Here is a 27,192-nt window from a genome sequence, read left to right on the forward strand (position 1 = left end):
CCGGGCCCAACTCGATGGTTCCGCACCCAGGACCCCGCCTGTGGGCCCAACTCTATGGTTCCGCGGAGGCGGGGCCCGCGGCGCGGTGCATGCCGGGCCGGCCGGGCCCGCGCTCCCATCATGGCGGCGGCCTCGGTTTCCCGGTTGTGGCTCTGGGCTGCCCTGCTTGTCCCTGCGGCCGCGGTCTACGAAGACCAAGTGGGCAAGTTTGATTGGTGCGTACGGGGCGGGGGGCGAGGGGCGGTTCCTGTTCGGGAACTATTTTCCCTGTACCTTTTCTTTTGTTTAAAAGGAGGAGGGCTTTACTATGCAGCAGGGCCGGCTGCATAACTTGCGGGGCCCAGGGCAAAATGAAATGTGAGACCCCTCGTTCAAAAATTTTGAAAGAGTTTTAAGGTGGCCACGGCAGAGCGTTAAAGCGAGAGTTGGGGGCTCTTCTGAGCCAGTCCCTGTGCGGCTGTACGGGTCGCAAGCCAGTGAAGCGGGCTCTGCCGTCCGGGCTTGCTCGAGGTTCTGGTCAGCGGTCACTTCTCCCCGCCCGGCCGCGTTTCTGTGACTGTCAGGATCTGCTGGGTGTCCGACGTCGACCGCTGTCAGCGAAGATCCTCGTTCCCCACCCTTCCAGCCCAACTCTGCCATGGGCTCAGAACAGGGCCGCCCAAGACGCTTCAGCCAGGAGGTGCCATTCATTCATTCTTTCCTTCACTGACTGGCGCACTCACTCTTCATTCATTCACTCATTCAGCACTTTTGTTCATTCACGTCTCATTAATGCGCTCATTGAGTCACTCACCCACTCGTCCACCCACCCACCCCATCCTTAAGGCCAGGGAATTGGCTTGAAATGTCCGTTTGCCACTTCAGCATTGTGTGATCTCAGGAAAATGACTTAACTCTGTGCCTCGGTTTCTTGATCTGTAATTGAGTTTACTGATAGTCTATTACTTCCCACAGTAGCTGTAAGAATGAATACGGCAATTCTTTTAAATTACTCAGCGCAGTGGCTGGCTCACTGAGTACAAGCAGTATGTTCCCAGTTATTGCTGGTCAGGGAACACTTTCAGAGCCTAGCTCCTCTGTGAGGTCTTTTCTACATCAAACCAACGGGTTTGCATGTTTGTTGCGTGCCTGTTGTTGGCCAGTGGTCATGCTAGGCGCGTGGGTGCAGAGATGGAGAGGAACTCAGGCTGGTGAGGGGGCAGATATGTAAGTACGTGATATAAGGCAGTGTGACAAATGCAGCATAAGTCCTGTGTTTTGTTTTTTTTTTTGGCGGGTTGCGGGGAGTGCTGTGGCTTTTGGGGTCTTAGTTCCCTGACCAGGGATCAAACCCATGCACCCAGCATGGGAGTCCTAATCACTGAACTTATGGAGAATTCCCATAAGTCTCATTTTTAATGATGTGGGCAGATGCTCACAATATAACATGTACAGTTGACTCTTGGACAACGCAGGGGTTAGGGATGCAGACCCTCTCTGCAGTCGAAAATCGAGTGTAACCTATAGTAAGCCCTCAGCGTCTGCAGTTCGACACCCACAGATTCAACCAACCATGGATTGTGTAGCACTGCAGAATTGACTGTAGAAAACAGCCAGTGTAGGGAATTCCCTGGGGGACTCCATGCTTACAGTGCCAGGGGCCCGTGTTTGATCTCTAGTTGAGAAACTAAGGTCCCACAAGCCTCAAGGTGCCACCAAGAAAGGAAAGAGAAGAAAACAACCAGCGCTAAGTGGATCTGCTCAGTTCAAACCCATGTTGTATATGTTACACACGCACAACGTCATCCAATTTAGCAGAATCCTAGGTATATGCATTATAAACTGAAAAGTAACAGAAAGAAGTACACCAAAATGTTAAATGTTTATTGCTGAAAAAAACGTTTATGGATGATGGTATTTTAGGCATTTTTTTGTTTTCTATTTTATACCTTTGTGTATTTTTCATGTTTTCTTCAGTAAGCAGGCATTACTTTTATAGTCCAGATAAAAAATATCAGCATTTTAAAAGAGAGCATGGGATTCAGACTTAGAAGATTAGGTTAGATTTGGATTTAGACTTAATTTTGTGTTCTAGTTCTCACAGCAGTTTGTTGACGTCAGTGGACTTTGGTTTTCTCGCCTCCAGAATGAGAGTGTTAGTGCTTGTCCTGTGTACTTGGTAAAGGGTTCAGTGATGACAGTGAGATCCAAGTAGGCTAGAATACGGTGGAAACTGTCAGATGTCACACACACCTGTCACTCTGTACTAATACAGCTCCTTCTTTTGTAAAAAGTCAGACCAGACCGTGTAACAAGGGAAATTCTGTGTGAATGCTGTGTGTTTGATTTGCTGGAAGTGGCATTCGTGAACAGCAGTGTGCCACTCGCCGCCTCTGTAGGCGGTAGTGTGCCAGGGGAAGCCCACTGTGCTCCCTTTATGCAGAGATAAGAGTGTTGAGAGTGATGGGGTATATTCCAAGGAAAGTATGAGTAGTGAGTCAGATGGATCCTGAGCACGGCGTGGGTTAGAACAGGCTGCAAAGAACACAGGCCTGACTCAAATCTGTCAAGTTTTGTTAGAATATTTGTGTAATATTTCTCCAAAGATCAGTGAAAATAGAAGGGGAAGTTGGATTGTGTGCTCATTAACAGGATTCATGTCTCTTCTCTCACGTGTAATGTGAGTGTCTAGTCCCACTATTTTTTAATATTAAAAAATAGTGGCAGCATGTGGGATCTAGTTCCCCGCCCAGGGATCGAACCCAGATCCCTTACCTTGGGAGCACAGTGTCTTACCCACCTGACCACCAGGCAGTCCCTGGTCCCACTATTAAGGAGTACAGGGAAGACTAATTTTGTTCTAGTGGGATTTAGGCCAGGTCCCCTTTTGGGTAAGGTAAATACGTGCTTGCATTTAGAAGGAAGAGTGTTAGGTTAGCTATTAGGGTGTGTTCTCTCTTCTTCTCCCCTTTGCTCCTGAGCACATTGCCTGGAAATGTTGCTTTTGGTCAGATCTCTTCATTAACACACACTCCTCGTGCATCCCAAGACAGGTGTGGTGTGGTAGCCTCCTGTATTTGTGCAGCAACACTCCTCGTGCATCCCAAGACAGGTGTGGTGTGGTGCCTCCTGTATCTGTGCAGCTGTCTTTCCCAAAGTGTCCTGTGCAGCGATGGCCTTGGCCCCTTCCATTTCCCTCGTCTCTTTCCTTTAGGAGACAGCAGTATGTTGGGAAGCTCAAATTTGCCTCCTTGGAATTTTCCCCTGGATCCAAGAAGTTGGTTGTGGCCACAGAGAAGAATGTGATTGCAGCACTGAATTCTCGGACTGGGGAGATCTGTGAGTGGACTGGGTAGATGGGTAGCTGGGGATGGCGTGGCTGCGCTTAGTGAGTCCAGCATGTCCCGTGGCCGGCAGCGTCTGCCTGGCTGATACCCCACCCCTGGGGACAACATGGCCGAAAGCTGCGTCCTTTACTGGATTTGGATCATTTATTTTGCAGTTTTGCCATCTTAGAAATATTTAATATATTCTCATAACTGGCCTTTGAGTTTACTTCCTTAGCCCGCGTCCTGACTATTCTTAAGTAAGATATTGCTGCAAAAACCACATTTTTTGATTAAGATTTTACAGTAAAGCTTTGGATGTCCCCCGTTTCCCCACCTCCAGTCATTTATATCACTTTTGTGGATGTTTTTAGGTATTAAAATCATGGAAATGTGATTTATAATCACTGCTTTGCTTGTGAGTCATGGAGATTTTGTGAATTTTGTCTTTGTCCGTTTATCTGTGTGGTTGGGTGGGGTGGGGATGGGAAGAGTGTGGTCTCAGATCGGCACAGCGGTGGCTCCCCTCGTTACCCCGGGAGTGGGGGTGGGTCACTGCCGGCTGGCAGTAATCCTCCCCTCCCTGGAATAAAATGAGGCACTTCTGTGCGCACAAAGGCTTGCGCGGTTCTCTCCCGAGCGCCTTCCTGGATGCCTCGCCAGGAACGCGTCCTGGTAACGTCATAGTAACGTCGTCACAGTAACGTCCGACTCTCCTGTCTCTCAGTGTGGCGCCATGTTGACAAGGGCACAGCGGAAGGGGTGGTGGATGCCATGCTGCTCTACGGACAGGGTAGGTAGAGCCCGGCTTGTCCCTGTGACGGCGTCAGCTCCCTCTCTCCCCTTGGTTCCTTCCTTTGTTCAGGGTCTGGGAGGGAACGGAGTAGGGGCGTTCCCAGCAGGAAAGGACAGGTGCAGTTTCTATCTGCACTTGTACGCAGGAGGCGAGGCCACTGGTCACAGGCCCTGGGAGGCTCCAGACGGCGCGGCAGTTTGGGGATGACCTCATGTGGTCTTTTCTCTTCCAGATGCAATCACTGTGTCCAATGGAGGCCGGATCATGCGCTCCTGGGAGACGAACATTGGGGGCCTGAACTGGGAGGTTACCCTGGACAGTCGCAGGTAGAGGGAAAGAAGCTGAATTTCATCTTGCTCTGGTTAAAGGCTTCGCTGGAACACAGATTCTATGTAGACAGCAATTCTGGGCCTTTGGGCTTTTTTGCCCAGGGGGAAAAAACCACAGAAGAGCCAGAGAGCATCAAATGTCCATTCTTGATGTCTTGAGGTCATGGGACACGTGCTTACTCAGCCACCGTTTATTGAGCTCGTGTTGGAGGCAGAGTGCCATGCTAGGGGCAGTGTTCATTTCTGGTATCGATTGCTTTTCCTAATCTGACCACGACATGAGAGCTTTGCAATGTTCTAGGTAAGAGAAAGTGAAAGTGAAAGTCAGTCGTGTCCTACTCTTTGCGACCCTGTGGACTGTAGCCCGCCAGGCTCCTCTGACCATGGGATTCTCCAGGCCAGAATACTGGAAAGGGTTGCCATTTTCTCCTCCAGGAGATCTTCCCGACCCATTGCACCCGGGTCTCCTGCATTGCAGGCAGATTCTTTACCAACTGATCTACTAGGGAAAGAAGATTCTAGATATGAGGATGGAGAATACAATTTCCTGTGTTTTAATTTTATGTTTAAAAACAATTTGCACTACTGTTTCAGCTGCGTCTCGCTAAAGTTGTTTAAATGATGGGGTTGGTTGCGTTAGGTTATGTGTCTTCTGATGGTAATTTATTGGGTAAGGGCTTGGGGATGCCCCAGGCAGTGGGAATCCACTGTGAATGTGAAACAGTTTCCACCATCAAGTAACCTCTTGTGTTGGGTGAGGCGGGCCTGCAGCCTGCTAATGACAGCTGTCTGGTGGCTGCTGTGGTGGAGGGTTGGCCTGGTTACTGTGAAGTCCCGGGGAAAGAAAGGAGCAGCCCTCAGGAGAGTCGGCGAGTCTCAGGGAAACGGCAGAGTCGAGTGGCTGAAAATACAGTCGCTCAGGTCAGCCAGTGGGAAGCAGAGCCAAGCTCGGTGCGGATGCGGCTGAGCCCAGAGCCTGTTCCGTCGCCTCCCGAGGCGGCGGTTGTGTCCCGGACCGTCCGGCCTGAGGCTCGGGAGTCTCTGGGCTACGCTCACCCCTGTTCCTGTGCTCAGTCTCCAGGCGCTGGGGCTGGTCGGCCTGCAGGAGGCCGTGAGGCACATTGCGGTCCTGAAGAAGACCACCCTTGCCCTCCTTCACCTCTCCAGCGGGCACCTGAAGTGGGTGGAACACCTCCCGGAGAGGTAAGGCTGCCTTCCCCCGGGTGGTGGCCGCCGCCTCCTGCTCTGTACCAGCCCGTCTTTCTCCTTGAGAGTCGAAGCATTTGAATCCTGTGTGGGGTCTGGGGCTCACTAGCCTCTGGGCCTGCACTCCAAGGCTGTGGCTGCCTCTGGAGTTTCCTTTGCAGTGAGGAGAAGACTCTCCACCTGGGCCCAAGAGCCAGTCGAGCGAGGGGAGTGGCTCACTCAGTTTGTCAGGGACCCAATGCTCAGATTCCTAAGGGGCCGACTGCATAGCATCTGTGTGCGGAGCAGGCCGGGTGGGGAATGTTGGGAGCCGCAGTGTGCCCGGCCCGCCTCAAGGGGGCAGCCTTACTCAGCTGACCGTGCCCTGTGTAGTTAGGCCTAGCATCATCACATCCCAACTTTTTAAAGAAAAGCTAGAAATCTTACTGTTACATGCTGATCTCAGTTCTAAATGTTGACAACAAATTCAAATTAAAAAAAGAAAACTAAGCCAAACAAAACTTCACTGAGGCTGCTAGTTTGTGACCTCTGGCTCAGTCCCTGGCGGCCGGGCTTTGGACCCCCGAGGGTGGTCCTGTTCTGTGGCTAAAGCTGAGGCTCCCTGCTCTTCCTTCCCTCTCTCAGTGACAGCATCCACTACCAGATGGTGTATTCCTACGGCTCGGGGGTCGTGTGGGCCCTCGGAGTCGTCCCCTTCAGCCACGTGAACATTGTCAAGTTTAACGTGGAAGATGGAGAGATCGTTCAGCAGGTGCGGTCCGGCTGCAGCCTCGGGCATCACGGAGGGGGCGGGTTCAGCCCTCCTTTGCACTGGGGACCGGGGGCCTTGGCCAGGTGAACGCTGGAGCCACGCGTGGCCCCTGCTTCCGGGCAGAGGGCTGCCTTCTGCTGTCAGAGCCCGCACGTGTGCACATGGCGCACTCTCGGTGGCTAAAGACACGGCTGTGTAGATCTGCTCGCGGCCTGCGTGATCTCACAAGGTGGTACTGAAGGTGACGATATGAACCCGCGAATGACAGACGCAGTGGAGGAGTGCCGATCGGAGGGGCCAAGCATGCTGCCCTGCAGCCCCAGCCCTGCCGGCACCGTGGCTGCGGCTGCCCTGCTGCACCTGCGATGTTGGGGCAGAGAGAGGTGATTTCTACGCTCAGTGCTCAGAACAGCAGGTGCTGAGAGTGGACTGCAGGCAAATTCACCAAGACAAGAAAAGAGTGTCCAGTATTGAAGAGGGCCTGGTTTAGCTTTCAGACTACCAGAAGGATCTTCTCCAGCTGTGGAGCTCTCAGAGACCGGGAGGGGTGGGAAGGTCTCCTCCTCAGTCCCCGAGGAAGAACCTTTGAGCTGAGATCCTCCCCTGGGATCTGGTGGTGACGGCTGGTGCACTAAGAGCGAAATGTGAGGATCCCCAGGAGTCTCCCATTCTCTCGTCTCTCGTGTAGGTCAGGGTGTCGACCCCCTGGCTGCGGAGTCTCACCGGGGCCTGCGGTGTGGTGGACGAGGCTGTCCTGGTGTGCCCCGACCCGAGCTCGCGGTCCCTCCAGACCTTGGCCCTGGAGACGGAGTGGGAGCTGAGGCAGATCCCGCTGCAGGTGAGAGGCTGGAGCTGCTTCCCCAGCCCAAGGTGCTGCCTTGGCCGTTGGGAAAAGCCTTTCTCCCAGGCAGCCCCTTTGAGGTTTGGCCTCTGGCAGAACTGGAATGAGGGCAGACGAGCCACTCTCCTCCTTTGAGAGCCTGAATGGGAGCTTCCAGAGCCCCGTGCTGAGGCCTCGTTCCTTTCACTGGCAAAGGGGGCAGAGGCCGCCAGCCTGGATGGTCCATCCCCTGTCCTCTCCTGGCCCTCAGCCTCTTCCTTCTTGTCTCCCAGTCTCTCGACCTAGAATTCGCAAGTGGATTCCAACCCCGCGTCCTGCCCACACAGCCCAGCCCGGTGGGTCCTTCTCGGGCGCAGTTCTTCCTGCAGTTGTCCCCAAGCCACTATGCGCTGCTGCACTACCGCCACGGCACCCTGGATCTGCTTAAAAACTTCCCGCAGGTAACTGCAGGCGGGTGTGCTGGGATGCAGGGGGATCTCTCTGAGGCCTGGATGCTGGAAGTCCCAGCCTTTGAATCTGGAGGTACTTACTCAAGACAGAAGACCTCTTTGCATGAGTGTTTTGAGAGGGGTTAGCCTTAGAGTAGGAATGGAATACTTGGTTCTTTTGAGAGTTACAGAGGATTTTGAGAGTAAAAGTGGTACCTTCCTGAACCCACGGGAGAGAGGGCACGGTAATTAGAATTTCCCTATAGATGCGAAGAGCAGCATTGAGCTTGCCTGTATTGGAGGTCAGGCAGGGCCTGGCTCAGCTGTGGGTGCGGTGGGGCCTCTCTGCTCTCAGTGCTCTGGCCATCATCCTCCAAACTTGGGAGCATTTTTAACTCCAAGGCCAAGGGTTCTTCCGGTGGAGGCGACCCTAAGGCTGCTGGCCAGGACAGGCCCTGTTTAGGAACTGACGCCTGACTCTACCCCAGGCTGCCCTGGTGAGCTTCGCCACCACCGGAGAGAAGACAGTGGCTGCAGTCATGACCTGTCGGAACGAGGCAGTGAGTGTTGGGAATAACAGCGTTTGGCCACATGCGGGATCTTAGTTCCCTGGCTAGGGATCGAACTCATGCCCCCTGTGGCGGAAGCACTGAATCTTAACTGCTGGAATGCCAGGGAAGTCCCAGGGTTTTCTTTGCTTATCTTTGCTGGAAGCCCTGAGAACCAAAAGTTTGGGCATGTTCACCTGGTCGCTTTGAACCGGGGCGGGGGGGTGGGGGCAGGGGCTGTTGAGCAGCCCTCACTTCACCTGTAGGCTCTGTGTGCACCTCTTTGTGCCCAGGAATGGGACGCCCTCACAGTCCTCTCGGGCTGTTCCGGGTTGTGTGGGGGGTGTGGGTGGAGATGGGGGTGGGATTTGCCCTCTCCCAAGGGCTGAGATCTGGAGGTAGGAGCTTCATTCTCATGGCTGGGAGGTGACCCTCTGGCTGTATTTTCTCCTTCTGTCCTTCTCGTTTCCATAGCAGAAGCCCAGCATTTCTGAAGATGGGTCACCTGGGAGCTTTTCGGAGAAGCCTGGCCCCCAGGTAGGTGTGGCCCTGGGCGGTGCGCCAGCCCTGTGTGTGGGCGGGGCGGGCCCCAGCGAAGCTGGAGGAGCAGTCAAGCCTGGGAGTGGGTCTCCTCGAGGTCCCAGCCTCAGATGGAGTTTTCTAAGTTTTGTAAATTAAACCGTGTTTCTCTTGATCTTTTTCAATTGGGAGATTAGAAAGTAGAACTCCTAGAACCTATTCTTAAGCGCGTTCTCCTCTGGGCCTCCGCCTCCTCGTGTCTTGTGGGCTCCCCGCTGGCAGAGTTGAGGGTTAGTCTGAGCAGCTGCCCTGAAGCAGAGTGTGGGGTGCTGGCCGGAGGCACAGGTTTGGGTCGTGGCTTCCGTTTCCTGAGCTTTTCCCAAGGCGGGTGTGCTTTCCCTGCCTGCGGTTTTGCTAGTCACTCTTTGGGAAGTCTCTCTCCACTCCTTGCTTCTTCTGGAGTAAGTGTGTATAGTGGTTGTAGTTTTATTTATTCACTCACGCACCTTATTTCTGCCTTAGGATTTAGCTTTGCCCTTTGGCCTGGGTCCTTCTCCAGGATGTTGCCCCCCCTCCCCCCAGCCCCACCCAGATTCTTGGACTTCCTTTGGGGGACTTTGCTTTGGGGGACTCCTGTGGCTGACCCATGCGGTCTGTTCCCTAGGACTCGCTGGCGTGCTTCAACCAGACCTACACCATTAACCTCTACTTGGTGGAGACAGGCCGGCGGCTGCTCGACACCGCGATCACCTTCAGCCTGGAACAGAATGGCACGCGGCCCGAGCGGGTGAGTCGGGGCCTGCGGGCTGCTCGGCCTGGGGCTCTCTTTCCTTGGTCCCAGCCGTGCGCTGTAGTCCTACCTGAGCCACTGGCCGGTCAGAAACGCCTATGACTACCAGCAAGAGAAGTGCCGCTTAGGCCAGGTTGTCAGCGTGCCGGGCTCCACGCTAAGCTGTTTACTCACTCGCTGATGGACTCGTCCTCCCGATAAGGGCCTTCCCTGGTGGTCCAGCGGTGAAGACTGTGCTCCCAGTGCAGGGGGCCTGGGTTCAATCCCTGGTCAGGGAACTAGATCCACATGCCAGAACTAAAGATCCCACGTGTGGCAACAAAGGTCCCCAGTCCCATAGCTAAGATGGGGTGCAGGTAAATAAACACTAAAAAACGTATCCTCCCGGTAGTCTTTCGATTACCACTGCCCTATCCTTATAAATAAGGAAGCCGTGCCTGGTGAGGTTCAAGATGCCGTCGCTGCCCAGCCCTGCCTCTGTGCACGTCCAGTGGTGTTCCTCAGCCTCCCTGGGCGGCTGCTGCTTGGTCTACTCCGGGCCTCCTGCTCGCTTTGTGGTGTGTGATCGGTGCATAATGAATGATCGGGTAGCCGAGAAGGTGTCAGGTTCCTCCGTAGACAGGACCCGAGCTACCTGCTCTTTTGCTCTGTCAGCTCCTAAGGATGCACAGTGTCTATAAGTGGAGTCCAAGAAACGCTGTGTGCTTTGGACACACGGGGACGCCGTGGCCTGACCTCTGACCACTCCTCATGCTTTGAATCTCAGGGTCTGGGCTCTGAGAGGTGTCTGGATCCCCGCTGACTGCAGGGGTCTTGACTCTTTGGTTGACAGCTGTACATCCAGGTCTTCTTGAAGAAGGATGACTCCGTGGGCTACCGGGCCTTGGTCCAGACAGAGGATCACTTGCTGCTTTTCCTGCAGCAGCTGGGTGAGTGGGCATCACTCAGCTCCTGTTTGTGGGCCTGCCCATGAGTTGCATTCAGACCCTTCATCTGGGGCTGTGGCCAGGCTTCTGGGAAAGATTCAGGTGTAGTGTATCCTGCCTATTTTTCCCAGAGCCCTAGGTGACCTGCCTTTGAATACTTCCTTAGCACTCCTGGGCGGGAGACAGAACTCTCCCCACTTCATCTCAGCCCCCAGCCCCGCCGCTTCTCTTTTTGGCCCGAGAGCGGGGGTGGCCCTGAGCCTCCGAGAAGGGTCCCTTCAGGGGACGGCGGAGGCGGGCCTGACTCTGGTGGCCTTGGCTCCTGCAGCAGGGAGGGTGGTGCTGTGGAGCCGCGAGGAGTCCCTGGCCGAGGTGGTGTGCCTGGAGATGGTGGACCTGCCACTGACCGGGGCACAGGCGGAGCTGGAAGGGGAGTTTGGCAAGAAGGCAGGTAGGAACGGGGGGCCGGGAGGCAGAGCTGCCAGTGGGGGCTCTGGGGCCGCTGGCACCCCCCTCCCTCCCCGGGCTTCGGGCGTGGCCGCTCTGCCGGCCTGCTCTGAACTCGCTCTGCGCCCCGTCTCCCGTGCGTTTGTGGCCCTGTGGCTTATGGGCCCACTCCTCTCCGAAAGGAGCGACGTGTGACTCTAGGGAAAGACCCTGATGAAAAGAGTCTTAATGTAGCATCGTCATAGCTGCTGTTGTTTGAGGACCTGAAGTCTGTCAAGCACCTTGTCAGGCACTGTATAGCTGTTGTCCCCAAAGCAGGAGTCCCACCTTTCCAGAGAGACGTGACTGGGCGGGCCAGGTTCTGTGGGGATAGGCCGGTGCCCTCCGAACCCGGCCGCGGTCCCAGACCCAGGGTGAACTTGGTTCACTCTCCCCTGGTTCCGTCCTGCCCCCGCCTCCCTCCATTCGTTCGCCCGGCCAGCCGGGTGGTGTTTGCTGGGAGCCTGCTCGGGGCCAGCCGCCCTGCTAGGCTCCGCAGGTGTGCTCAAGCCGAGGATTAATGTGCTTTTACTGTTTATTTCCGCTGCCTGGATCCAGCCATCCAAGGTAAAACCTGCTTCCCGCTGCCTGGTTGCTTGTTGCCTGCCCCACGGCTGGCTTTCTCCGTCGTTTGTCCCCTGGACTTGCCTCGGTGAGGTGTGCACCGTGCGTGCGTGGGCTGCTTGCCTGTGCCTTGCCCCGTGTGCCCATCGCTTCTCTCCCTCGAGCCGGGGCTGATGGACATTGGCCCAGAAAAGGCGCTGCTCTTGCCCGTGAGCGCCCTGCACCCCGCCCGGGGAGATCCCGGGGCCCTCACGAGGTCTGGTCTCGGCATCTTTCCCGTGAGCGCCCTGCACCCCGCCTCGGGGAGATCCCGGGGCCCTCACGAGGTCTGGTCTCGGCATCTTTCCCATGAGCGCCCTGCACCCTGCCCGGGGAGATCCCGGGGGCCCTCACGAGGTCTGGTCTCGGCAGCAGCCCGGTGGGTGCTGTGCCATTTTACAGATGGGGAGCTGGGGGCTGCGAGGTGAAGCACGTTTCCCAAGGTTGTTGTCTGATTCCTCAGTCGTGGCCGACTCTGTGCGACCCCGTGGACTGCAGCCCGCCTGGCTCCTCTGTCCACGGGGTGTCCCAGGCAAGAGTGCTGGAGTGGGTGCCGTTTCCATCTCCAAGGTCGCCCAGCCTGTAGGCAGTGCAGCTGGGATGTGCGTCCCGGCTGCCGACTCCGAGGCCTGGCTTCTCACCGTGCTGCCTTGCTGCGGTGACCGGTCTCGTCTCCAGAGGAGATTTGAGGGTGGTGGTCTCGTGGATGGAGGAAGGGGCGGAGTCAAAGGGAGCCCTGGGAGCGGGCTGCAGGGAGGTCTGTTGGGAGCAGGTTGAGCAACTGACAACGTAGGCCTGAAGCCGCGAGAAACAGAAGTACCAGTTGATGGCACACACACGTGCACCCCGGCACCCCCACAGCCTGCCCTCGTCTGGCTTTGTCACGGCGCCCGGGAGCCTTCTGCTGGCCGTTCTGGATGTGGGCTTGTGGTGGAGATGTTTGTGGCACGGCTGCACCCTGCATGGCTGCCCCCTGCCTCTTAGCCTCCTGTCCCGAGATTGCAGGCAGGTGGCGTGCTGAGAGCCCCGTGAGTAGGCCTTAGAAGTTCCCGCACGGCTGTGCCTGAGTGTGGGGCTGTTGGCATCGGACACAGGACTGCTCCCTGGGCTCGTGACCTGGGGTGTGGACCACACGAGTGCTGTGGAGGAGGGAGAGCCCTCCTTAAGGGGAGCAGGTGCCCCGTCGCCGGGAAGCCCCACTCCGCCGAGGAGAGAGCCTCAGCCGCGGTCCCTTTTCCTTGACACCAGACGGCCTGCTGGGCATGTTCCTGAAGCGCCTGTCCTCCCAGCTCATCCTGCTGCAGGCCTGGACCTCCCACCTCTGGAAAGTGTTTTACGATGCGCGGAAGCCCCGGAGCCAGATCAAGAACGAGATCAACATTGACACTCTGGCCAGGGATGAATTCAACCTCCAGAAGATGATGGTGATGGTGACGGCCTCGGGCAAGGTGAGCCCTTCAGAGGCCCCGGGAGCGGGACAGGAAGGCCGGGGCGGGAGCTGGGGCTGGTTCTGGTTTTCAAGGACAGAAGTAGTTCTGGGTCAGCCTTTCTGGTAGTGAGCCCGGTGTTTCTCTGGCAGCTTTTTGGCATCGAGAGCAGCTCTGGCACCATCCTGTGGAAACAGTATCTCCCGAACGTCAAGCCGGACTCCTCCTTTGAGCTGACGGTCCAGAGGACGACTGCCCACTTCCCCCACCCGCCCCAGTGCACGCTCCTGCTGAAAGACAAGGTGAGCCTCTGCCGCACCTCTGAGCCCGTGGGGGCGCGGTTTTGTGTTTTGTAACTCTAGCTGGACCTTGGGGATTCTCTGAGAGTTACATACAGAGACTCAGGGCTTAGAGCTCTGTTTTCTTGCGGTTTTTTGCCTGAGTGCCCCTCCTCCCCCACCAGGGGTGGTGGTGGCCGAGGAGGAAGTGGCTGTAGCGTAGGTGGGATGTTACCAGGCCCCTAGTAAGCCGGCCCTGTTTCTCCCAGACACAGGTGGGTGTCGGTACCTAGTGGGCAGCTGGCTCTTCTCCCGGGGATGGAGGGCAGGACGCCAGCTGTTCTTGCCTCTGCCTCCCAGCGAGCAGATGGCTCTTTGCAGATACATTCTGCCGTCATTGGAAAGGGGGCCTGGTAGACATTTCGTTTGTTCCTCAGCGTGACCCATTCTTAGATTTGGAGCTAGAGGCGGTTAAACTTTTATCCTTTTGACACATCAGCCGTCAGACGCTTTCACCTTCAGCCAAAGCTTTTGTTTTCCACAAGGCAGGGAAAGACTGGGGGATCCCCGAGGCTGAGCTCCGGTCCCCAGCTCCTTAGGATTTGCAGTCTTTTCCTGTTGGTGGAGGCTGAGCGTTGCTTGCCCTTTCAGGAGACGGGAATGAGCTCGCTGTATGTCTTCAACCCCATTTTTGGGAAGTGGAGCCAGGTGGCCCCCCCCGTGCTGAAGCGCCCCGTCTTGCAGTCTCTGCTCCTGCCCATCATGGATCAGGACTACGCCAAGGTGCTGTTGCTGATAGACGACGAGTACAAGGTACGCGTCTGCAGAGGCTGCAGGAACCACCCGCCACCCCCGCCCCCGCCGTCGATGGGTGGGGGCAGGGTGCTCACACAGCGGCTCGTGGGCCCCAGGTGGGCGCTGACTGCAGTCAGGCCTCAAAGGGCTTCTCTACGCAGCGCGATGGCTCTTTCTGCACTTGTGAAAACTGGGTCTCTTAAGAGAATTCAGTTTAAGACCTGATTGAATTTAGCAGACTTTAATTCCTTTAAGGTTTGTTGTTTTATTCTTAAGGCCCTCTTTGATGGGAAACAGTAAAGAGTCTGGAGAAATCCATGCTTAAGGATTCCTTCTAATCTAAGGACAATTTCACATTGTTTACATTTCTAATTGTTTGGGAAAGAAGTTTAGGAGTGCTATATCATGACATGTGAAAATTACATGAAACGGAAAGACAGTTTTACTGGAGGAGAGTCACGCTCTAGCTTACACGCTGCATGGCCGCTCTCTCACTCCCACCATAAGACTAAGAACTTGCGACAGATCACACGGCATACAAAGCCCCAAACACTTGCTATCTGGCTCTTCACAGAAACGGTTTGCCCATACTAGAGAATGAGCTTCAGGAAACCAAAACAGCTACAGAGAGACTAACCTGGAGACTAACTCTGCAGTTACTCGCTGAACCAAACCTAAATTAAGGCTAAGAAGAGAACACGAATATAGCAAGTGCAATAGTTGGATTTTCTGGCATTATAAATACAGTGGAACTATTTTTGGAAGTGTAGGAGAATAGGGAGATGTGTAAAACTTTTTAAATTTTTCAGTAAATTTTTATATTGGTATTATAAAAAAAAAAAAAAAAAAAAAAGGATTCCTTCTCCTTGAACTCTTTTTCTTTTTTTTAAAAAAAAACCCAAACATTTATTATTTTGATTTATTTGGCTGAGTCTTCGTTTTGGCTTGCAGGATTTTTGATTGCAGCATGTGGGATCTAGTTCCTTGATCAGGGATCAGTCCAGGGCCCCCTGTACTGGGAACGTGGAGTCTTAGCCACCAGACGACCAAGTCCCCCCCCATAACTCTTCTCTGGGGTTTTCTAGGTCACAGCTTTCCCAGCCACTCGGAATGTCTTGCGGCAGCTCCATGAGCTCGCCCCTTCCATCTTCTTCTACTTGGTGGACGCGGATCAGGGGCGGCTGTGCGGATATCGACTCCGGAAGGTGGGCAAGGGCATCCTGGCGGACCCGTGGTGGGAGGGGTGTAGGTAACAGGTGTGGATACGCTGGCCCTGGTGTTGTAAACGTGGATCGGCGTCAGCCTGGTGTCCGAGGCCATCATTCTCGGGTTTGTGGAGCAGGCCCGGTCGCTGCTGCCGTGGATAGAGCCGTGCACAACAGGCGGGCCTTGGCCCCTGAGGAGCGTTCACTCCACGTCCCTCTCCTGTGGCAGAGGGAGTGTTTTTGCCATCTTTAGCGGGGGAGGTGGGGATGGTGATTGAACAATAGCGCTTTCTGTACGAAGGTGGTATTATTGATCCACTCTTAATCGAATGCGAGTTTTGAATTTTATTTCTAGAATTGGGATCGATCTGCTCCGATTCTGACATACGTGAGTCCAGCTCTTGGAAGTACTGCTTCACGCTGGCTCTGAAGTCCTGCTCTGAGCTTCACAGGGGCTGCCTTGGCCCCGAGAGCAGGGCCACGTTGAGGGCTGATCTGAGACGTGTCCTCCCCGGCGGGTCCTGCCGTCCTGTCTGGAAGCCTTTTGGAGAGGCTCAGACCTCGGGCCCGGCTGCTCGTGCAGGAGGCCTGGCTGTGCCCCTCGTACACTTGGCATCCTTGGGCAGATGGCTTCCGGCTGGTCTTCTGTTTTCTTGTCTGTAAGACAAAACGGTAGTAATAGTACGTCAGAGTGTTTTCGTGATGAGCTGGAGAGTGAACACGTCTGAGTCTCGTAAAGCAGGGCCTGGCACACAGCCCACGCCTCGTAGGTTTCACCTGCTGTTGTTTAAAAAATGCGGCGCCCTTTCCTGACATTTTGTAACAGCTGCGGCTGCTGCTAAGTCGCTTCAGTCGTGTCCAACTCTGTGCGAACCCCAGAGACGGCAGCCCACCAGGCTCCCCCGTCCCTGGGATTCTCCAGGCAAGAACACTGGAGCGGGTTGCCGTTTCCTTCTCCAATGCATGAAAGTAAAAAGTGAAAGTGAAGTCGCTCAGTCATGTCCGACCCTCAGCGACCCCATGGACTGCAGCCTTCCAGGCTCCTCCATCCATGGGATTTTCCAGGGAAGAGTACTGGAGTGGGGTGCCAGTGCCTTTTCCGTTTGTAACAGCTAGCCTTTAGCATAAACAGCACAGGAATGGTCTGTCCAGAGAGTGTGCTCTTTACCCAGTGGGTAAAGAGACACTGCTCTTCTGAGTTGATGGAAAAGGGACCTTGAAAGAGAGAGTTCTTCATGGGCGGGGGTGTGACCCAGGGTGCGGGTGTCATGGACCAGTGGAACCCTGAGGGTGTCATCGTAAAGACGGTCGAGGGGAGACACAGGAGTCAGAGCTCCAGAGGGAGTCAGCCGGGGGTGGGCTTCCAGGCTCTGACCTCCGGGGGCTCCCTGGTGACCTTGCTCTCCGGGAGGGTTTTAGTGAACTCTGGTGTTTTCATAGGAATCTGTGAAATGTTTTCATCGGAGCCGTATTTTTTAATAAAGATTATTATCGAAAAGATTAAAAAAAGAAGTAACATGTGAATGCATTCTTCTGGTGAAAGTTTGCACGGATACAGCGTTGTGTGAGCAAACTGTGAAGGGCCTGTTGAGCCCCATTGCCAGCTGCTTCCCCGGCTAGAATGCGCGTCCGTGGCCCGCATGCCTTCCGTGGCCCGCTGCCGTGCCCTCCGCTGAGGACACGACCGCGAGGTCCGCGTGGGCAGGCGCGGCGTGTATACTTCTTACCTGAACTGGAATTGAGCCACATTTAATCAGTAGGAAATCTGCTTTGTTCACTTGATGTGTTTCCTACTTCCTTCTTTTGTTAAACCCATATCTGATTAAAATACAACACTGAGAAGAGTGCAGAATGCTGCGGTCACTGCTCAGCGGCCCTCACAGAAGGACCACAGCTGTGTACGCAGCGGTCAGAGCAGGAAGCCCCTCCAGTCGCTACCTGCCCCCCACCCTAGGGCTCCGTGTAACCACGTGTGGAGGTATAATCACGCGTTTAACCATACAGGTTTATTGGTTTCTTATGACAATAAAGAGTATTTCTTGTCACATTTTGAGGTCCCTTCCAGCTTAGTAGTTCCCCGCTGGCTCAGTGTACAGGGACCTTAGATGTTAGTAATAAGTGGTAAGTTTCCTTTGAGTTAGTCTTACTCAGATAAACAATGGGAAACTACTAACTATCCTGCTTCTTTCACACTGGCTCTAGTATCTTTCTGTTTTTTTTGACAGAAAGTAGGAGTGTTGGTGGATGTGAGTGAGGAGGGGTGGCTCTGAGGTCCCCATGGGTGCAGGGCCCGGCCCGTGCCCAGAGGGCGCAGAGTCGGGTTGTGTCTGACCCCACGGCTGGGCTGGAGGAGCTGCTTTTCAGCTGCCGGGTCTTCAGGTTCACGTGCGTCACACTTAGTGAAGCTGCACTTCTTGGAGTTGAAGGTCTGCTGGCAGCCAGGGCACTTGAACTTGGCTCTGCGTTGGGCCTCAGCCACACGCCCCTTGTTCTGCATGTCAGTGCGGATGGACTCCACGGCTTGGCTGACCGCTGCGCCCTGGAGATTTCCAAAGGCACCGCGCTGTGCTGTCTGGAGCCTGGACTGGGGACAGTATGGGATCACACATATATCCCCCAGAGAGGACTGTCTCAGGTCCCATCGGGCAGCCCAGACAAGCAACAGGTGCCTCCAGCTGCCCAGGAGGCTGCTGTTTGTAGCCATTGACACAGGCTTTACTGGTTTTCTAACTTGAACTAGGAGTTCCAAAACCTCTTCCCAGACCAGATCCTTATTGCTGCTTCTCTAGGACCTCTGAACCCTGTTCCACCCTGCACAGAGGCGCCTGCTGAACTGCAGGCCAGGTCTCGCTACACTTATCGGGGGCCTGAGGGTACCTTCCTGATGATCGGTGCCGGTTCCTTCTCTTTGGCCCCACCCCAGGACCTCACCACTGAGCTGAGCTGGGAGCTGACCATCCCCCCGGAGGTGCAGCGAATCGTCCAGGTGAAGGGGAAGCGCAGCAGCGAGCATGTCCACTCGCAGGGCCGAGTGATGGGGGACCGCAGCGTGCTCTACAAGGTATGGCGGCCGCCTGCTGTCGTGCAGAGGAGCCGGGCTTGCGTTCTGGCTCTGCGATTGGTGGAGAGGGGAGCTTTCTGCCAGTTTTTTTTATCCCTTTGAGCCTTACTTTATTGCTTGTGAAATGGGCCTGTGAAATATGCCGTCCTCCTGGGGTGGTGGAGATGATCACACGAGACAGCACCCAGTGCCAGGCAAGTGACCACTGCCTGGCAGCTGCCATCTGTTAGGGTTAGTGGTAGTGCTGATAGACGTTTCTGGGGTTAAACCTTAGTCGATCCATCAGAAACTCTGTCTGTGATCCAGCATCCTCCTGAGTGGGAGATGAAGAGGTGACTCGTCAGCTGCAGAACCATCCTGTGGAGGAACGTAGTCCTTAAGGTGATGAACATGAGTTACAGCCTCTGGCAGAGCAGAGTCGGAGTTGGAGGAGGAGCGAGGCCTAGAGGGGAGCCGGTTTTGGCAGGTGTGGAACAGGACCTAGGCCTGGGGCACGTTGAGTTTGCCGTGAGACGTCTGAGCAGTGATACTGACGTGGTGGTCCATTAGTTGGGTCTGGAGTTCAGGGAGGGGCCTGGCTCGGACATGTAAACTTGGGCGATGCCAGCCCCTGTAGGTGTTCTGGAAGTCATCAGATTGGCTGAGGTCACCAGGAGAGCGGGTGCAGCTAGAACACCCAGAGACTGGGGAAAGGAGGACGGACCTGCAGAGGGGACTGAGAAGGAGCAGCCACTGAGGCAGAGGACAGATGGGCCTGGCGTCCTGGACGCCGGGGGGAAGGCGTCTTAGGAAGGGAGTGATCGCTCGCGTTACTGACCTAGTCGGTCAAGTTAGACGAGAACCGAGACGTCTCCGTTGCTGTGGTAGTCGCAGGGCCCTGGTGGAGAGACGTCAGGTTGCTGGACCAGTGTCCTTCCGTCAGGAAGTGGGCCGGCTTGGGTTGTGTCTTGAGTGACTGTTTGCTTGTGACTTGAGCGAGTTGCTTAACTACTTTAAGATGTTTCATCTGTGAAGTGTAGGTAGTAACTTCTGTTTGCGAGGATATTCATGAGATTCAATGAACCAAGCCCAGCCCCCAGTGGACACTGAAAAAGTACAATGATGATGACCCCTGATAGGAAGTTCTTCCACCCAGAAAAGCTGCTTCCTCTGCCAGCTGGAGGGCTCTGTGCCCACCTCCCTGCCCCAGGCTCACGGTGGGGTGCCACTGTGGTTCTGAAGGAGCCTTTCCCTCCGTCTTCCCAGAGCCTGAACCCCAACCTGCTGGCCGTGGTGACGGAGAGCACGGACGTCCACCACGAGCGCACCTTCATCGGCGTCTTCCTCGTGGACGGCGTCACGGGGCGCATCGTCCACTCGTCCGTGCAGAGGAAGGCCAAGGGCCCCGTCCACATCGTGCACGCCGAGAACTGGGTTGCGGTAGGTGGGCGGGCGGCCTGGGCGACGCAGCCTCCAGGGCCTGGCCGGCCTCCTGCAGCTCCAGTCCCCTCCCGACCTCTTGTTCGGGAAACCGGTTGCTGCTTGGTGCTTTCAGAATTCAGAACCCCTGGCTGGCAGCAGAGGGGGCTGGGTAGGGAGCCGGGATGCCTGGATTTGATTGAGTTCTTCCATTTTCTGATTTTATAGCTTCTAACTAGTTACTTAAGCTCTCTGTGTCATACCAGAGGGGTAACAGCAGTCACCTCATCTAGTCAAGTTTTGAACAGTGCCTGGCATGTAGAAAGCACTCAGATGTTAGCTGTTAGTCTCGTGACTTGTAAGACTCTTGCGAACTCATTTTTCTTGGGGTGCACCTGGATAGTCCAGATGCAGCTACCCTGAATGTTACTGAATTCAGTGAAAGTGAAAGTCACTCAGTTGTGTCCAACTCTTTGCAACCCCATGGACTGTATAGTCCATGGGATTCTCCAGGCCAGAATACTGGAATGGGTAGCCTTTCGCTTCTCTAAGGGATCTTCCCAACCTCAGGATTGAACCCAGGTCTCCCGCATTGCGGGAGGATTCTTTACCAGCTGAGCTACAGGGGAAGCCCAGCTCAGGAGCAGGAAGAAAGCTGGGATGCTGGTGGCTTTTTCCTTCTCGGACTTGCCTCTGCACGTCGATTCCCCTTCCCAGCCGAGCCAGCAGCCGGCCCTGAGCAGCGCCCCCTCCTCTCCGCAGTACCAGTACTGGAACACCAAGGCTCGGCGCAACGAGTTCACGGCGCTGGAGCTCTACGAGGGCACGGAGCAGTACAATGCCACAGCCTTCAGCTCCCTGGACCGCCCGCAGCTGCCCCAGGTCCTGCAGCAGTCCTACATCTTCCCCTCCGCCATCAGCGCCATGGAGGCCACCATCACAGAGCGGGGCATCACCAGCCGCCACCTGCTCGGTGAGTGAGCTGCGCCCTCGGCGGCCTTGCTGGGATCCGCGAGGAGGGCTTTGTTTCAGCAGAGGACGCGCCCCAGTCCAGTCGGCTTTGCCGTCTGTGAGAGAGCTGACGCACCCACCCCAGCCCTTGTTTCTGATGGACCGTTTTCATGACGCCTCTGCTTTGTTTGCCCCTCGCTCGGAACGTTGCGCCCTGATGGCGTCCCTCACGGGTAGCCTGTGCAGATGGGCTGCAGAGACTGGCGAGGTGCAGGGTCTCATCTTTGTGTAGTTCAGATTCAGGACGCAGTGACTGCATAACAGGCTGCTCCATCCAGTTGTTTTTACCAAAGACGTTTGGGGCTCTGAGCTGTGACAGACACTCTGCATCATTGTTTTATCCTCAGAAGTGAGGAAGACAGCCCTTTTAGCGGTTTCCCCTGTTTAATTCCCTCTGTTCCTAAAACAGGCGATCCTGCGGGACCTCATGTTGCCAGGCCCTTCCTGTCTCCTCCTCCCATCCACCCCCCATCCCCTATGCCCCTGCCCCCATCCCGCACCAGCTTCCCTGCATCCTATCCCCTCCCCCATGTTTCCCCCCATCCCCACCCATCGCCCGCCCAATCCTGCACCAGCCTCCCTGCTGCCCCAGCGCGCATGCTCGTGTTTTGCGACAGCAAGCAGCCCTGCTGAGCTGGGCAGGTGCTACTGGAGAACAGGATGGGAGATATAGAGGTCCACGGGCCTTCCACTCTTTTCTCTTTCATCATTCCCTAGTTCTTGATTCTAGAACTTTATTTTCTGATGTCTCAGGATGATATGTGAAGAGACTAGTGTTTTCAAAAGTGAGAACCTTCCTACAGATCCATGTGTATTAAGACTATTGTTTTTGGCCATTGAAGGGCATCTCATTGACCTGTTTTTTTGGTTTTAAACTCTATTTTGATTTCTGCGATAAGGACATTTTTGTAAGTAGCCCTAATCTGGGATCAGGTTCGCGTGAACACTCACTTCTGTTGACTTGTCTCTGTGCAGTTGGGCTGCCTTCCGGAGCGATCCTTTCCCTTCCTAAGGCCTTGCTGGATCCTCGGCGCCCTGAGATCCCAACAGAACAGAGCAGGTAGGCCCTTGTGGGACACCCCGAAGGCTGTGACATTAAAGAGCTCCGCCTGTGGGTGATGTTTGGTCCTCTGTCAGCTGTGCTGTGGGCGTGGCCGTGAACAAGTCTGCCCTCACGGAGCTTGCGTTCTAGCAGGGGAGGCGAGATGGACGATAAGTAAGATAAGCAAGTGAAATAATGCTATGTTAGATGCTTGTAAACGCTAAGGAGAAAAAACTTATAAAAAGGGACAGGGGGCTAGGAAGGGGTGGTACACGGGGTGAGGTTTGAGACGGTGGCCTGGGAAGGCCCCCCTGAAAAGGTGACATTTGAGTAAGCACTTGAAGGAGGCGAGAAGCTGGCCTTGGGGATGTCTGAGGGCGAACCTTCCAGGCGGAGGAAACTGCCATCACAGATGCCTGAGGTCGTATCTGGTGAGTTACAGGAAGGGCTGGAGGCCACTGCGGCCGCCAGCAGCAGGCACACTGGGAAATGAGGGGAGGGAGTTGACTGGGCCCAGGTCTCATGGGGAGACAGTAGCTCGTTACCGATCATATCCATTTTTAAATTTCTGGCCATCATCTCTGTATGTTTTCTTGCCTCTGTCCTGGATTCTCTTCCCTCAGGGGTGAGGAACTGTGGGCAGGGTGAGGAGGTGCTAGGTATGTCCCCACACGTAGGGGAGGGAGGAGGATGGTTCAGAGAGCAGGAGGCTACAGCTGAGCACTGAGGCACTCTGGAGTAAAGAGCCGCCATCGGCCTAGTGGCTCAGTGTCTTGTTTTTAAACTGGTCCTTGCTTCCTCTGGTGTGAAATCGCCGGTTGTCTGGGATGTTTTAGACTCAGAACAAGGTAGGAATCCAGGTCTTACCCTCTACACAGCGTCCTCTCTTGTGGCCCTTCCCTTCCAAACACTCAGCGGCTCGGCGTTCAGCTCCCTGATGCACGTAGGCCCAGAGGAAGACCGGAGGCTGATCCATGGCCTGGAAACCGCCCAGGGCTCAGGGCAGCGGGAGATCCCCTTAGAGCAGCTTTGAAAGCGATCCTGGCTGATGTTTTTGCAGAGAGGAGAACCTGATCCCGTATTCTCCAGACGTGCAGATCCACGCAGAGCGGTTCATCAACTATAACCAGACAGTCTCCCGAATGCGAGGCATCTACACAGCCCCGTCGGGCCTGGAGTCCACTTGTCTGGTGAGCAGAGCCCCCAGCCCGCCCTGTGCCCCCTCGTCCAGCCACAGCCGCCCTGCATGACACCTGCTCTCTGCTCCCCCTTGGGAAATGACTGAGGAGCCTGTCTCCCTTCTGACCCAAGTCTGTGGCCGTGGCGGCCGCCGGCGCCTTTCTCACGGGCTCTCGCTCCCTCTGCCCTCCAGGTCGTGGCCTACGGTTTGGACATTTACCAGACCCGCGTCTACCCGTCCAAACAGTTCGACGTCCTGAAGGACGACTATGACTACGTGCTCATCAGCAGCGTCCTCTTTGGCCTGGTCTTTGCCACCATGATCACGAAGAGGCTGGCGCAGGTCAAACTCCTGAACCGCGCCTGGCGGTAAAGGCCTGAGACCCCCTGCCAGAGAGCAGAGAGCCGAGGGGAGCGAGGGTCGGGCGCCAAGCTCCAGCGGCATGTGCTGGTCCCCCTTGGGGGACCCCCCCTTGGGGGGGACGTGCATCAGGCGCTCATCTCAGTTAAGCGCCGTGGGGAGGAAGATGGACTCTCGTGGAGACTGCTCTGGGGACACGTCTGCGGAGGAGTCACCAGAGGCGGACGCAGGCTGGACTCTGTCAGCCGAGACCACAGAGCATCCTGACCGACTTTCCCCTGGAGTCCCAAGGCTGTCGTCATCCCCTTCTGTGCCTGTGCACGAACGTCACTGTCCTATAAGACCTCCCTCAGACCTCTCTGTCTCGTGAGGCCTGCTTAAATCGATTCCCCTTCTGTGCCCGTCCACGAACGTCACTGTCCTGTAAGACCTCCCGCAGACCTCTCTGTCTCGTGAGGCCTGCTTAAATTGATTCCCCTTCTGTGCCCGTCCATGAACGTCACTGTTCTATAAGGCCTCCCGCAGACTTCTGTCTCTCGTGAGGCCTGCTTAAATTGATTCCCCTTCTGTGCCCGTCCACGAACGTCTCTGTCCTGTAAGACCTCCCACAGACCTCTCTCTCTCGTGAGGCTTAAATTGATGTTGGTTTGCCTTCTGTCTCCCAGATATATCTGGAAAGCCTTCTCCTTGCTTCCAAAGTCAGAGGGAACTCTTACCGATAACTCTACCTTATAGGTGCATTTGCTGTCTTATACTGGGGAGAAAGAAGAGCCACCCTTAGCTGAGGTTTGAGAACCGATCCAGCCTCTCATGGCTTCTTTCCAAAGTAACTATGGGTCGAGGAATCTATATTTGTGTCACAATTTCTCTTAACTAAGCCTCTCGTTTCATGCTCCCATTCATGAGTGGGCCAGCCGGCCTTAGATTCAGTTTATTGAAAACCACGTGAATAATAGTGTTTTCATTTGTCAGTCATCGTCCAAGCTTTTCTCCTAAGATGTGTCAGAGCTGAGGCCTTTTTAGTACTACTGAATTGTCTGCACTTTGAAAGGATTTCAAGGGAGGAAGGCAAATCTGCCTGTTTCACACTCTCTCTTAACCTCTCATTTCACCTTCAGGCTGACCTGGTCATCTTATAACCCAGTTGGAAAAAGTTGTCCTTGTTTAAGAAACCTCATTATTTATGTTTGGTTATGTGTTAATGCGTGGGTTACTATACTTCTTTTAAAATCAGCAAATTTTAAATCTTACCTCTAAATGAGGGAAGGAAAGGGTAGGGGTGGGACATGGGCGTCTTGTGGATGTAGCCTTGTTGACTGGCTGGGCTGCTGTTTCTGGTGCAAACTAAAGACAGCCTAAAAATTTTCGCTGTCGGTGGATTTGGGGAATGATGGAGTTTCTCTCTGCTGTGAAGAATGAAATGTACAGAGAGCCCTGTCGGGAGAGAGGTACGTTTAAGTGTCCGAATAAAGCGAGTGGCGAATGACAATGTTCAAGTCCTGTTTTGTGGCTTTGGAACGTCTCATTGAGGCCACTGCTGCCTCGGAGGGGACAGAGCTGTGTTCCGGAGTGGAGCGAGCACAGTGTTTTAATGGGAAACAGGCCAGTTTAATCATGCAAGAGTTGTGTCATGTAAATAACAACAGTTTTTGTTTCTGTGGTCACATGCTGGTGGTAGAGAAGGAAGAGAAAGAATAATTTTACTTTATTATTATTATTTTAGCATTTATTTACCCGGCTGCCTTGGGTCTTGGTTACAACACACAGGATGCTTGTTGGATTATGGGGGCCCTTTCCTTCCTTCTCTGGTTGTGGCCTGGGGGCTCAGTAGTTGCGGCTCGCAGGCTTCCTTGCCCCTTGGGATACGGGATCTTAGCTCCCTAACCGGGGATTGAACCTGTGACCCCTGCGTTGCAAACTGAAATCTTAACCACTGGATCTCTGGGAAGTCCTGTGAAATTTGATTTTAATGAATGGATGAACATCTGAGTATCTTCAGAAAAAAACAGGCAGCTATTCATCCTGACTCAAGGCTTAATTTTGTTTAAAGTGACCTGGGAGATGGGGATAAGTACCAATTAAAGAAAAAAAAATCTGCCCTACTTTTGAGGAAGCCTGGCTGGGATTTTGCCTGGCCTGTATAAATGTGGACAGGCTGCATCCTTAGCTGTTGCCCTGACGCCTGCTCTGCTTACATAGTAGCCCAATCAATCTGCTAAATTCTAGTTTTCACGTATGTGCCAGAGTCTGAAAGAAGAAGCTGATGAGATGGAAGTTAATCTGCCTTTCCGTAAAATTCCTTATATTTCGGCTTTAATCATAACTATGTTACTGAAGGTTATTGAAAAGCATTTAAAGTAGCTAATGCTAATGACCAGAGAAGGCAGTGGCACTCCACTCCAGCACTCTTGCCTAGAAAATCCCATGGGCGGAGGAGCCTGGTGGGCTGCTGTCCATTGGGTCGGTAGGAGTTGAACAGGACTGAGCGACTTCACTTTCACTTTTCACTTTCATGCATTGAGAAGGAAATGGCAACCCACTCCAGTGTTCTTGCCTGGAGAATCCCAGGGACAGGGCAGCCTGGTGGGCTGCCGTCTGTGGGGTCGCACAGAGTCGGACAGGACTGAAGCGACTCAGCAGCAGCAGCAGCATCAGCAGCGCTAATGGCAGGATCAAATCTCAGTCTCCTTAGATCTCAGCCTTTCTTATCTTAGGGCAGCACTTGCTTCTGACCAGCTACACTGAGCCTCTGCCTATGGCTTTTGAAACCGCTTCCTCTGAATTCTCTGATGTGTCTCCTTCCTTCTTTCTCCTTCCTTTCCTTCTCTGCTCCTCTCTTTCTTCCATCCTGCCGGGGGTGGAAGTACAAGTCCTATCACTGGACTGCCGGGGAATTCCTGTCTGATCTGTTTTCTTGTCTTCCTCTTTTTCTGTGTGTATCCCAAGAGCCGTCTGTTTTCCCCTGCCTTCACTGTTGTTCAGTCACTCAGTTGTGTCCGACTCTTTGGGATCCCATGGATTGCAGCACGTTCGGCTTCCCTGTCCTTCACCATCTCCTGGAGGTTAAATCTTGTCTCTAAATGAGGGGAGGAAAGGGTAGAGGTGGGACACGGGCGTCTTGTGGATGTAGCCTCATTAACTGGCTGGATTGTCATCTCTGCTGCAAACTAAAGATGGCCTAAAAATGTTCCCTGTCGGTGGATTTGGGGACTGATGGAGTTTTTCTTTACTGAGAAGAATGAAATGTACAGGGTGCCCTGTTGGGAGACAGGTACTTGCAGTGTTTGAGTTAAGGAAGGAAGTTCCTCAGTATTTTTATTAGTGTGGTTAGCATACAAGATCCTTTGGTGTAAAATTTTGCTGCTGAAGAGTATTCAGTGATTCTGTCTCTTTTGGGAATCACGTAGAATGGTCTGTGGTTTTTGCTCTAATTTCTTCTTCGTCTTTGACTGGTTGGGAGTCAACGATTGGGAAACATGAATTGTAGTTAGAACATTCAGGATCAGTAAGAGCTTTTAAAAATTTTGGTAGTTTTCTTTGGCAGAGGGGTTTAAAAAATCATGTATTATGCTCCACTGACCCTCTTAAAATTATACAGCCTTTTAATTTAATAGCACTTGAAGAGTGGTGATAGCTGCTCCCCTTCTCCCATCCGTAGCAAAGAAGTTTGGTGAGCAGCTAATACGCAGTTAATACTGTTTGATTGTCATAAATTAGGAGATGTTGTTCAGTTGCTAAGTTGCAATTAGGAGTGGTTCTCCAAAACAAGTTACAGAGTTAAATGTTTCTGCACCCAGATAATTCTTGCTAGCCTTCTTCCAATGTGTATTTTGCCTACAGTCTACAACCGTAAGTCGCCAGGCATTTTGCCTTTCTCTTAGTTGCAGCATGTGGGACCTAGTTCCCT

At 54.2% G+C, this 27,192-nt stretch overlaps 1 protein-coding gene and 1 pseudogene across 4 annotated transcripts; one reads left to right on the top strand and one right to left on the bottom strand.

The window, feature by feature from the left end:
• The first annotated feature begins 72 nt into the window (after nucleotides 1-72).
• Nucleotides 73-24,774, top strand: EMC1 (ER membrane protein complex subunit 1). Of its 4 annotated transcripts, none has more exons than XM_070777876.1 (24): nucleotides 73-215; nucleotides 3,194-3,318; nucleotides 4,033-4,098; nucleotides 4,334-4,427; nucleotides 5,505-5,633; nucleotides 6,261-6,387; nucleotides 7,076-7,225; nucleotides 7,501-7,668; nucleotides 8,145-8,216; nucleotides 8,679-8,741; nucleotides 9,388-9,510; nucleotides 10,346-10,442; nucleotides 10,768-10,890; nucleotides 11,484-11,492; nucleotides 12,777-12,976; nucleotides 13,108-13,257; nucleotides 13,885-14,046; nucleotides 15,114-15,233; nucleotides 18,157-18,294; nucleotides 19,540-19,713; nucleotides 20,455-20,665; nucleotides 21,679-21,763; nucleotides 22,806-22,935; nucleotides 23,118-24,774. In XM_070777876.1, the coding sequence occupies exons 1-24, from the start codon at nucleotides 121-123 to the stop codon at nucleotides 23,295-23,297; spliced, it is 2,991 nt and encodes a 996-aa protein (XP_070633977.1). In that variant the 5' UTR covers nucleotides 73-120; the 3' UTR covers nucleotides 23,298-24,774. The 4 variants fall into 4 exon arrangements, with proteins under 4 accessions (XP_070633977.1, XP_070633985.1, XP_070633987.1 ...); XM_070777884.1 differs by having other exon boundaries at nucleotides 8,682-8,741; XM_070777886.1 differs by lacking the exon at nucleotides 11,484-11,492.
• Nucleotides 17,858-17,945, bottom strand: LOC139179110 (small nucleolar RNA SNORA70; annotated as a pseudogene).
• Nucleotides 24,775-27,192: the final 2,418 nt, after the last annotated feature.

The sequence above is a fragment of the Bos indicus genome, chromosome 2 (assembly GCF_029378745.1).
Source record: "Bos indicus isolate NIAB-ARS_2022 breed Sahiwal x Tharparkar chromosome 2, NIAB-ARS_B.indTharparkar_mat_pri_1.0, whole genome shotgun sequence".
In the NCBI taxonomy this organism is placed as follows: Eukaryota; Metazoa; Chordata; class Mammalia; order Artiodactyla; family Bovidae; genus Bos; species Bos indicus.

Bases quoted from the DNA above. Each gene is read 5' to 3' on its own strand.
- EMC1 (XM_070777876.1), top strand. From the start codon at position 121: ATGGCGGCGGCCTCGGTTTCCCGGTTGTGGCTCTGGGCTGCCCTGCTT. The intron at 3,319-4,032 runs GTGAGTGGACTG...CCTGTCTCTCAG, and splicing joins TTCTCGGACTGGGGAGATCT to TGTGGCGCCATGTTGACAAG. The intron at 13,258-13,884 runs GTGAGCCTCTGC...TTGCCCTTTCAG, and splicing joins CGCTCCTGCTGAAAGACAAG to GAGACGGGAATGAGCTCGCT.